The sequence below is a fragment of the Micromys minutus genome (assembly GCF_963924665.1).
Source record: "Micromys minutus genome assembly, chromosome: 27".
Taxonomy (NCBI): domain Eukaryota; kingdom Metazoa; phylum Chordata; class Mammalia; order Rodentia; family Muridae; genus Micromys; species Micromys minutus.
In genome coordinates this window covers 23,484,161-23,496,546 of record NC_137962.1, presented here as the reverse complement: position 1 = coordinate 23,496,546, position 12,386 = coordinate 23,484,161, and the positions used below count along the sequence as shown (strand labels likewise).

Genomic DNA, 12,386 nt, shown 5'->3' with positions numbered 1-12,386 from the left:
TTTACTATTACTCACTCGCCTTTGATTTCACTGTGAGTTACATTTGCAAAGCATGTTAAGCATTTGCAGAGCCAGGCTAAGCATCATCTGAAGCTCTGCTTGCATTTACTTCTTTCCAACAGACATACTTCAGCTGTACTCTGGGCCCTTCTTGCCCTGTAGCCATTTTCTTTTGGCGTTTCAGGGATTAAATTACTTTGGATGTTATCCAAGAAGGACCAATTTTTCTTCTTCATCTGCTCTTGAGTGATCTTGGATTTAGTGAGAGCCTAAATCTCACTATTGTAGTAGACAACCTGTTACAAGGAAACCAATCGATGCTGAGTATTTGGTCTAATTTTATGTAATTAAATATAAACATTGTAAATAAAAACAACCTCATTCTTCTGAAAGTTTTCTTTTGCACTGTTTCAAGCACCTGGTTTTATACTTCCATGTACTTCTGCTTTACAAGAGTGGGTCTTGATTCGTGAGAAAATACTAGGAATATATAGAAATGAACCACAATTATTCATCACGAATATGCTTATACTTGGACATTTTAAATCAGAAGATAAATACAATGTTGTTTTATCTTGTGTTTTGTTTTATCTCAATGAGTGCGTTCTGGTTAACTTGATGGCATTTAGATTCAGCTAAGAAATTGGCAACATGTGTCTGTGAGGTTATTTGTAAACAGATGTTAACTGCGAGGGAATAAAAGTACGCTGCAAGTGAGTAGCACCATCCCACATGACAGAATAAAAGGAGGAAAGGACAGAAAATATCTAGAGAATGGCATCCCTCACTCCCAGCCTCTGCTACTTGACCCACCATGCAGTGAACTGATCTGTTCAACCACACCTTCCCCACGGGCTGAAATTTCTAGACCTGTGAGCCGAAATCAACATTTCCTCTCTTGAGCTGTTTCTAGTGGACATGTTAACTAGCAATACAAAATCCACCAAAACAGATTAGTAGAGAGCAGAGGGCACACTGGCAAGATAGGTACTCTGTGCAGAGGTACCGGAGCCTGCCTTCAGGCTCTGTGAAGCTCAGATGCTGGGCAGACTTGACCACAAAGCCATCCTTTAAGGGGTGGAGTGTGTAGGTCCAGGGTTCTGAGCAGAAACCCCAGAGTCTAATTCTTTTCTATGCACTTTCTTTTCTATGTGTCAAGTTGGATTGATAGACTGTTTTGTGGTCGTTCTGTCTTTACAGGAGTTGCAATATTTCTTCCTTTACTGGGACTGGCACCTGTATTGGACACGGTGTGCAGAACTCTCAGATCCTGATACGGCAATGTTACATTTGCTCGGGATTCCAGTTACAGCCTGTCACTGCAGAGAAGTTGAGGCAAAACTTAATGATGCCAACTAGTCATGTCCCCAGTCAAGAGCTGAAAGAGAAAGTCAGGTGTGGTGACACAGGCCCCTAATCCCAGAACTCAGGAGACAGAAGCAGTCAGATTTCTGTGAGTTTGAGGCCATTTCTAGGACATATAGAAATGCATAGTAAGACCCTGTCTCCAAAACCAAAACCAAACAAACCAGGACCCCGAACCAGGGAGCGATGCTGTCCCCAGTAGTTACAAGACAGTTCCTTATAGTTCATCCTGATCAGAGGCTCCACCTCAGAGAGTCTCTTCCCTGCTGATTCTAGATAGAACAAGTTGACAATAAAAGCTGAACATCACACTGGCTATTAAATTTATCTTCTAAATCTAGACATGTTTGAGTCAGTGGGGTTGTTAACATGATATAATTACAGATAATGCACAAATTGGGGCTGTCCTAGAAAATGAGGTTATATGGTCTGCTAACCATAAGCCATCTAGCTGATGCTTACACTGGCCATACTAGATGAAGTCCTGTTTGGCTAGACAATGGCTGGGTTCTTGATTGACCACAAATCACTTATGAACTTCCATCCCTATCACAAAAAAGAAAAAAAAAAAACCTTTAAATATGTACTTTTCCTTGAAGGACATTGAAACATCAGAACGTGACAGCTCAGAGATCTGAGTTTCCTCCTCCAGTTTGCCTCCAGATTGTGGGTGCAAGCAACTGTTGGGAGTGAGGGGGTGATGGGTACCATGCTGTCAAACTTACAGACAGGGACTCTTAGCAGTTACTTTGAATTTGTAGGTAAGAAGGTTGAGCTACAGACAGTGTAGCAAAAACCTGTCAGGCTTGCTAAAGGCAGGACTTGGTGGAATCAGCGTTTAACCCGGGGAAGCTTCTGTTTATAAGATTTGCAGTCCTCATGTTCAACTATGGCCTCTGATCTGGACAATCTGATTTGCTCATTTGAGCAGTCTCTTTTTGGGAGATCTCTCCTCTCTCTCTCTCTCTCTCTCTCTCTCTCTCTCTCTCTCTCTCTCTCTCTCTCTCTCTCCCCACACACACACCCCCGTGTGTGTCTTTGTTTCTGTCTGCACCTCTCTGTGTCTTTCAGTCCCTCTGTGTATGTCTCTTTTCTCTCTCCCCTTCCCTCCCTTTCCCTCTGTCTGTCCCTCCTCCTCTTCCCTCCTTCCCACTGCCCTCCCTTCCTATTCTTTTCTAGTTCATAGCCAAGGCATACCCTTCTCCATATTCTGAATATCACTCCAATTTTCTTTCCCAAGGAGTTATTGCTGCTCCACAATAGATGACACAGCACTTTCTGTGCACGTGCGCGGCTCGGGCTGACGCTCTCTGAGTTCTTTATTACCATTAAGTAATTATCTGCCTGTTTTATAGCTCCCAAGTTGATCTTAATCTCTTTGTAGGAAACCTCTGTGTTCTCGTTGACTTCAAATCCCTTCTTGGGTGTAATTGGGATCATGATTGACTTCGCCCACTGAAAGCATTCAGTGATATGCCTACTGAAGGATTGGAAACAATTATGTGGTTATTTCTACTCAAGCTCAGAAGGCAGCAGTCAACATAGCTGCAGAGAAACTATTTGCCCTATGAAAGAATTCTACAGGACAGAAATGGTGTTCCTAAACCGGGGTGGGGGAGAGGGAGAAAGAGAGAGAGAGAGAGAGAGAGAGAGAGAGAGAGAGAGAGAGAGAGAGAGAGAGAGGGAGGGAGATCTGATTCCCTGAAAAGAAAACAATTTCTTCTTGCACCACATTCAGAAATAAATCACTGGTAAGTATCTAAATATTTTAGGCACACTTAAAAGTTGAAAACAATGATTTGATGTCCTTGGGCATGGAGGAAAAAGGAAGGATATAATAGACCAGATCAAATACAATGCTCTTGTGTGCAGAAGACATTCTAGGAAAAGCTACAGGAATCAGGAAACATTCGAAGAAGATGTTCATGATATATACATGTTACCATTAGACACATTTAAAATCATGCACAGAACAGAATGTGCCACACCCTGTGTGGCTTGGTCTTGGGAACCTGATTGGAGCAATACCAAAATGAAGGAATGACAGGCATGGACATTCACAATCAGAGAGGGTGGACTTGGGTGGACTATGCTTGCCCTGGCAGAGGGAACCGCTACTGTACTAGGTAACTCTGGAAGTGCATCATATACAGCACACAAAGGAAGGGTTACATAGTCTTGGTGGGATGTCTCTGGAGGCACCAGACTCAGGCTGCTGTCTATGTGGAAGCACAATGGGTCAACATTCACACAAGAACCAGGGCAAGTCTTTGCCAGTTTCCCAAGACTGCCCTGGAAGTCTTTTCCCACAAATCTGAGGCATTGGTTGGGTCCGTGGTTTTGCTCTGCCCATATCTACAATACATATTCAGTCAGGGCTTCATCTGCTCCCTGCAAGGGCGACTCTTCATTCCAGTCATCTTAGTTGGCTTTCATTACCGTGACAAGAAAAATCAGAAGCAGACAACTTAGAAATATGGAAAACTAATTTTGGCGTACAACCTTGGAGGTTGGGGTTCTGGTCAGTTGGCCACTTCACTATGTACCTGTGGCAAGAAGATGCATCATGGAGGGAGTGTGTGGCCGGAGCAAGAGGCTTCCTTCATGACATCCAGGAAGTGAAAAAGAAAGAAGTGGGGAAGGGGCTAAGGTCCCACATCCTCTTCAAGGGCACACATATTGCAGTGGTTTACTTATACTTGGCCCATTAGAAATGGCAATATTAGGAGGTGTGGCCTTGTTGGAGTAGGTGTGGCCTTGTTGGAGGAGGTGTGGCCTTTTTGGAGTAGGTGTGGCCTTGTTGGAGTAGGTGTGGCCTTGTTGGAGGAGGTGTGGCCTTGTTGGAGAAGGTGTGGTCTTGTTGGAGGAGGTGTGGCCTTGTTGGAGGAGGTGTGTCACTGTGTAGGTAGGCTGTGAGGACTGCTAGGCTCAAGCTCCACCCAGTGTAAAAGAGACCCCGCCTACCTACCCTCCACCTCACCCATCCCCACTCCTGTCCGCACACAGAAAACAGTCTCCTCTTGGCTGCCCTCAGATCAAGATGTAGAGCCCTAGGTTCTTCCAGTACCATGTCTGCCTGCATGCTGCCCTGCTTCCTACCATGATGATAATGGACTGAACCTCTGAAACTGTAAGCTAGCCCCAATGAAATGTTTTTCTTTATAAGTGTTACCTTGGTCGTGGTGTCTCTTCATGGGAATAAAACCCTAACTAAGACACATACCCTTAGTGACTTAACTTACATTTCATCCCACCTTTTAAAGATGCCACATCTCCCAATAGTACCATGGGAACATTTGGCCTGAAAGTTTTGTGGGTGGGTTGGTGATTCTTGAGCAGAGACTGAGGGAATAGCCAACGAATAACCGGCCCAACTTGTGACCAATCCCATGGGCAAACACCAATCCCTGACACTATTAATGATGCTCCATTATGCTTGCAGAGAGGAGCGTGTTGTCACCTGAGAGGCTCCATCCAGCAGCTGACTCAGATACAGGTATCCACAGCCAACAGGGGATGGAGCTTGGATACTCTTATGGAAAAATAGGAGAAAGGATTTCAGACCCTGAAGGGGATAGGAACTCCACAGGAAGACCAACAGAGTTAACCAACCCAGACCCTTGGGGCTCTCGGAGACTGAACCACCAACTGAAGAACACACACGGGCTGGACCTAGGCCTCCTGTATGTGCTCATATGTTGCACCTGTGCAGCTTGGTCTTGGTGTGGGTCCCCAACAACTGGAGCAGGGGCTATCCCAAAAGCTGTTGCTTGTATATGGGATACATTCTTCTAGCTGGGCTGCCTTGTCTGGAGTCAGTGGGAGAGGAAGCACCTAACCTCGAAGAGACTTAAAGTGCCATGGTGGGGAGATACACGGGGGGGGGGGGGGGGCAATCTGCTCAGAGAAGAAGAGGAAAGGATTATGGGAGCAGGTGACTGGGAGGGTAAAGTGAATAAGTAAAGAAATAAAATTTAATTTAAAAATAAAATGAAGGGGAAGGAGGATGAGTCGAATGTTAAAAACAAACAAACAATCAAAACAAAAACAGTCCAGGGAAATGTGTATCTTCAAGACTCTCATTCAGAAGCACTTCTCTAGTTGGAATGAACTTTACCAATTGGGAAGAACAGATCTCACCATCCTCAGTGGTTCACACCACCCCTACAGGTCCTTTCTTCTTTGTTTTAGCCCCCTCCCACCCATTCCATTCCCCAGCCAGTGGCTGAGATCATCTTGCTAAAATATATCTTTCACCTTCTTTTCTATCCGTCAGAGCATCTGCAGTATCCGAGGTAACGTGCATATTAGTAAATGTGAGCACAGCCTGTGGTAAAGTCTGGGAAAGCACAATGACCCTCGCCAAATGTTCGTGTCCTAGTCCTTGCAGCTTGGGCTAGGGGACGTCACCGATGTGATTGGGTATTGTCTACATGGACTTCACACACTCACAGGGATCCTTAAAGGGAGTAAGGTGAGGCGGGGAGGAGGGAGAGAGACAGACGGACACAGAGAAAGACAAAGACAGACAGAGACAGAAAGGTGATGACCAACACAGGAAAGACAGCAACTGGGACCGATTTGAAGAGGAAGACCACGCATCGTGAACTTTGAAGATGAAGGAAGAGGCGATGAGCCAAGGGGGTATAGGTGGCGTCTAGACAACAGGAAAGTTGAGGAAATAGATAAGATTCACCCGTAGAACTTCCGGAAAGAGGCAGAGCCACCAGAACCTTGGTTTAAGGACCGCTGACTTCCTCAACCATGAGCTAATAAGGTATTTATACCCCCTGACATTTGGAGATTGTGCCTTACCATGTGGTGCAGGGTGACCTCAACTGACAACTGTTCTGCTTCTGCTTCCCAGTGCTAGATCACAGGCGTGTGACACCATGTCTGGCTTTAGATTTTCTGTAAGTGTCTACACCACTAAGTTCGAGGTAGTTTGCAACAATAGCAATAGTACGTGTGAGATGAAGGCTTTGCTGTACTCTTTATCTTCTGGGAATGAGGAAGGTATTCTTTGTGCGTGTGCACAATGAACTCGCCTCAGTTTAAGGCAGGTAATATGTATTCTTCTGATCCTGTCTCATGAACAAAAAACTCACAGCCTTTACTGAGAAGGAAAAAAAAAAATCGCAGCCAGGTCATTTGAAATGTTTCTTTATTATATACCAATATACATTCGGTAATAAAAAAAAAACCCTCCCAGTACATTGAACCATCTTATAAATGATGTAAGAAAATAAAATTCGTATCTGTTTACAAATGGGTTAAATTTATCAAAAAAGAAATGTACTCTGCATGTCTGCCCTCAAGTGTGTGTGCACGATAATCCTGAAAACGGCCACGTGATTGAGCGGGGCTGTGTGTAGTCTTTGGTGATGTCGTATGGCTCTCGAATATCAACCTAACTACACAAGTGGATGCTTCCAAATTAGTCACTCTAAATGAAGAATATTCGAAATATACACAATTTTTAACAGGTCTCCAATATTTTTGGATTAATCCTTTATATTTGTGTTTAATATGTTCAGCATATTCAGATTTGCAATGTACCCTTTCCGCTTTCTACCTTGGTTTATTTCTTGGATGGATAAAAGTAGAAAGACTTCTTAAAGATCCTATTTGGTCATTTTTTTCCCCTCCCAAATGATAACTCAGAAGTTGAGATAGTTTCTGGTAATGCTCAATTTCCATCACAAAGCACCGCATTTTATAATGCTCGGCTCCAGACAATGACACCTAAACAAATGTACGCTTCTTAGGCCCACTGCAGAAAAGCTGTTTTTGTGTGACAGCATTGTCACCACCCATAGCAATACTTGTATTTCAGACCTGACTTTTCACTGAAATGTAGGATTCAATTACACAAGCAGTAATTGAAAACAAAAACAGTCAATGCCAGAGGTTCTAGGCAGTGAGCAGAAACCGAACCCCATCCCACGTAAGCATCCATGGATTTGAGCAAGAAAGGCAGCCTGCGTTTGGGGGTCATGTTGGTGCATTTATTTCTAACCACTTGATATTCTCTTAATGACAGATGGACGTTACCAAATTCCTGTGTGAGCTTAAATGAGCTGAACCCTGTTCTGGACATGGTAACTCCAAATACCATTGTTAGCACTAAAAAGTATTTACAGAGGAGCCCCTTCCTTTGCTAATCTGCTGTAGACGATCACAGTGTTGTAAGCAGTGAAGAACATTGCTGAACTAGGCACAACTTAGATGTTAATTTTTCAATGTCTCCAATGGACAGATAGTACACATGGGTTTGTTTGAGCCCACCAGCTTAATTCCCTGCCCCAGCCCAATAATGTAAGTGTTTTGTCTGTGAAGAGAGAGAACTGCAGATGTAAAAAGTAAAAAAAAAAAAAAAATCCAATGTACCAAATGTCAACGTTCTGACAACTATAGTGAGATTATATATACAAACATAGAGCAAAATCACAGTTTCCTGTACTGAATGTTTATCAAATAAAAAATGTATCAAACAACACTGGGTAGTGTGTCTCCACATGGATTGTGGTCTTCTGAAAATTCTGAATGGGAACGGAAGACGAGAGGGAAAGCCTTGTTCAAGGACAAAGGGGGACAAATGTATTAGGAACAACATAACAAGGTATTTATGTTTAAAAAGGTTTAAAAGAATTATTAATTTTTTTTGGTGGTTGTTAATCGAATGAAACAGTCAGTAATTCAGTGTAAGAGCAGGTTGGGCAAACTACCACTTGAACGTTGACACAGAGGATTCTATAGTGGGTCTGTCATCCAGAAACCTCCCACGGCTCCCAAGATATGCCCCTGCCTCAGCCAGTCAACCGACCCCTCATGTAGAATGAGAGACGGCCATAAGTGAGGACAGCTTTGCCAACCAGGAGATTTTTGTCTGATGTTCTGAGAATAGAATGATTTGTTAATCTGGGGTGGTGAGATGTGGAGTGAGCTTGGGGGGCGCAGGCTATTGCCTGCTGACCAAGACACGCAGCCAACAGGGTTCAGCTTGCACATCTGCAAACACGACTTGGGCATCATACACTGCACCGGACGGCCTGGGTTAAAATGTGTGCTACAGAATTTTAATGTATCCTTCACCATTTCCCCACAAAACCCATTCCCAACAAAACCCCATAATTTTCTCCTCCCCCGGCGTCAAAAGATATAGCTAGAAAATGTCTTTGGAATCTTGTTGATTCCTCCGACTAACATCCCAATCAATATATCTGGAATGTCCCTCAGAGCATAACGCCAGCCATTCCCCTACAGAAAAGCATCTCCCCGGGATTAGTGATGGTTGGGATTTGGAGGGTTGTAAATCCAATCCATTATAATGAGCGCCATGCTTCCCATCATGAAGATAATTCCAGTCACAAGGAAGACCAAAGCCTGTAATTCAAGTGAGAGACAAAGACTGAAAGGTCAGTATAGGGATTTTTGTAAGTAGGGATATTGAGAACACATCTGTATTTCAGAATTTTAACAGGGAGAGTCCATATATACTCCACATAGACCAGTCTTCCCATTCTACCCGCTGAGGGAGCAGCAGCTGAAGGTTGTCATTGGCAGGGGCCTAGGAGACAACTTGACCCACTTTATATCTGATCCAAATGACAATGGGTCACAGCCAAGGTGACACTGCATCAGGGTGGAGCCCACAGAGTCCAGACTTGGGGGAAAAGATGACAGGAGGGGTCTGTACCATCAAGCTTCCCTTATGTCCCTGGGAACCCCAAGAAGTGAATGACTTCAAGGGTCAAATGGCATTTAGAAGTAAGCTTCCCCAAGCCTTAATAAAAGACCTACTTTAACTGGTAACTGATAATACTTAATTCTTGGTAAAATATCAAGTGTGGATTACATCTGAAAAGATTGATGAAAAATGACTGATTCCTTTTTTAAAAAAATATTGTAATCTGAACAGCGAAGCCTAGAGGGAATTGGATCTAAGGGAGGTAAGTAGATAAGAAATGGATAACAAGAAACCAAAGCCATCTTTGCCCTTGTGAATCTAGTAGTTCCCAAGGAACTAAAATGCTGGCACTGCCCCAATGCCTGGAGGGACCCTAACACCTTAGTATGTCACAAATCATATCCAGCCTGGCACTGAACACCAGTGTGCCCATGACGTGCCTGCCTGTGGGAAATGTACCAAGCCAGCATTTATCACACAGGAGGTCTCAACAAAATATTTAGATATTTGTCACTCGAAGGAGAGAAATCCTGGAATCCTTAGACTGTCAGAAACTCTTTCTTCCCCACCATTCGCTGCTTTTCTGTCTTGTTTACTGCTTTGTTTTTTGAAACCACCTGTGTTTTCTAGCTTACTGAGTAGCAGGAGAAATACAGGAAGAGATGTCACAAGTTTTACTTACCCCAATCTTTTGGGGTGATCTAAAAGGTTCTTTCTTGACAAGCTTGAGATAAAAAGCTGCCGGAAGAATGAAAATCAACATAGTCGCAGAAGAAGCCCCTGGAGAAAGAGATTAGGAGTGGATTAATGTCTCAGGAGGTTGGTTGTCCCGGAAAAGAACATCCCTGCAAGCCCAGGCTTAAGGGCAAACACATATAATGCTATTTTTTTTTTTGTTTGTTTTTGTTTTTGGTTTTTTTTTTTTTTTTTTTTTTTTTTTAGCATTAAAAGCAATATCTGAGCCATAGGTCATCTTGATTAGTTCTGTGTCTTTATAGAGAAAATTAAAATGTGCCTCATACCATAGCATCATATATAACCACATACTCAGAGGGCTGAACACACCACGCATGCTTTCTGTCCGCTCTTACTTTGCAATTTGTCCACACCTGATTCTCTTAAAAATCATTTTGCCGTTAAAAATCTGGTAAATCCTCTGCCTGGATTGAGAAATTAAATGTACTAACAGACATTTAGTAGGAGAAGCTGACTCTCTCACACACGGGAGAGCTTATGGTAGCGAACACCGTCCTTACTCATCTCTTGAAAACAGAGCGCATGCTCAAATCCTGAGTCGATGACAGAGCCACTGCGCATGCCCAAATCCTCAAAAGGTGTGCGACTCAGGTTTCCTCATCTCTTGAAAGGACTCTTGGTCTAAGTGGCTATAGGCGGCTATAGGTGACTCCCACCATCAGCTGGGAGGAGGGGGAAACTGCCAGTGCAGTCACTGAGCCCAGCAGGGGCCGGAGGGGTTCTTATTGGCCAGAAGGGAACTGAGATGCCTGTCTACACTGCACCTTCTCCGTATTGGCCATTTAAGGAGGCGTAAGTCTGAGCCGACCAAACGACGGCTTTCCTGAAACTTACCTATGAATCCAAAGATGTATTTGATGGTAGGCACGAGAATGACCAGGATGTTGTTGAGCGCGATGATGGCCGCAGCGATCCCGAAATGCTTCACCCAGCTGAAGGGCTTTCCTGGGAACATCAGTGTGATCACGGAAGTACGGATCTGCAACGAGACGTTCAAAGGCACCGCCGCTTCTTTAGCTTCTGGTCTCGATCTCCGCTACTAAAGCGGTTTGTTTTGATTTTTGATTTTAATCTGCCCCCCCAACACAAATACACACACACACACACTTAAAAAAAAAATCTCTTAGGCTTTTCCCCACGTTCGTTGTGAGAAAAGTGCGTATCAGCTTAACTGCTTATAACTTTGCACAGTCGAGCAGAATTAAGTCCGTTCTGTGCAAACATTACGCCGATTTTCATGTCCGGAAGTGATATTTTTCCCTCGGCTGCATATCATCCGTCTGCGTTCTTGAATCTTAGTATTCTTTTTTTTTTTTTTTTTTTTTTTTTTTTTGAAGATAATCTTGGGCAGAAGAGATTTAGTAACAGCTGCGAGCAAGTTGGAGGCAGTGAAGCCCTTGCTGATAGCTAAGTGGGTCTTACTCTCATTAGACTGGCTCACACGGAGGACAAGACGCCGAGATGACTTGCCCAGACTAAAGCAATTTCTGTGGACCTGGCTTTTCCCTAATTTTCCATTTTATTTAACATTTTTCACTGGTGTTTTGAAAAAGAAAAAAAAAGGTGATACTTTTTGTGTTTCCTCCTTTCTCCCCCACACATTAATATATTACAGATCCCTAAAAGGCAAACAAAGGAACTTAATAACCTCAGCATTCCTCTGAGGCTCTCCCTCACTCATGTGCACATAGCAGGCGCGCAGTAAATGCTGAGTTAAACTGACAGCAGGAATCTCTCCACTCCCTTCAGGGGGCTCACCACAGATTCCAGCCCGGTTTCAGCAACTGAAATAACTATGCAAGGGCTCATGAGAGGCCCCACTTGCTGCAGAGTCCAAGTATATGGTGTGTCAGTAGATAAAGAAGTCGCTATGAACAGAGGGAAAGAACATTTGGGTTTGGACAGCCCGATACAGAAACATGCTTATCTCTGGCGTCTGTTATGAGGACACTCTTTTTGGACTTGGTAGAATTACCCGATCTGCCTTCCAGTGCGTAAGCAAGAGCGTCCCATGCACAGAGGTGACCGATTGATTCTCAGTCCCAAACTCTACTAATGGTGTGGAGCTGGGAGCTCGCTGCAGAGAGCAAATGCGAACTCCATTTTGAAACATGTATGGACAAACCAAAAAAATGTGCGAGCTAAATGGCCCGAGGTTTCTCCTGAGGCATTCCTTGCATGCCATACTGGAAAATTAAAGCCATCTGTGTGGGTCAAAGGGAACTCCATTTCTAGAGTGGCAAACTACACAGTCCAGTCTTGCAAATGGCTCAAGAGTGACTTTGTGAGGATTTAAAAGTTGAAACAGTGGAAAATGGGAAGCTCGCTGTGAGAAGCACGTAGAGGAGAAAGTGAGAGTTTGACCCCTCCCCCCACTCGCTGGGAGTCTGCATTACGACCCGTGAAGAATGCCTGCCCGGTACTGTCCACAAATCCATGGGCTTGTGATAAGTTTTTGTGGTGGCTAGTGTTGCTCAAGGGTGGGTCTGATTCTGGGAAGCAAGCTGAGTGCAGACCCAAGGCTTTCCGGAGACACAAGGCTTTAGGTGTTTTGACTTGTTAAAATGATACAATA

At 43.9% G+C, this 12,386-nt stretch overlaps 1 protein-coding gene across 4 annotated transcripts in view; it reads right to left on the bottom strand.

Moving 5' to 3' along the window:
- Positions 1–6,575: 6,575 nt before the first annotated feature.
- Positions 6,576–12,386, bottom strand: part of SLC38A4 (solute carrier family 38 member 4) — a 52,365-nt gene continuing 46,554 nt past the window's right edge. For all 4 annotated transcript variants that reach the window (XM_080939020.1, XM_080939021.1, XM_080939022.1 and 1 more), the window contains exons 14-16: positions 10,646–10,790; positions 9,738–9,835; positions 6,576–8,751 (exon numbers count right to left, since the gene is read on the bottom strand). In XM_080939020.1, coding sequence (XP_080795146.1) covers positions 8,650–8,751; positions 9,738–9,835; positions 10,646–10,790 — 345 coding nt within the window. In that variant the 3' untranslated portion in view covers positions 6,576–8,649. The remainder of the gene's footprint in view (positions 8,752–9,737; positions 9,836–10,645; positions 10,791–12,386) is intronic.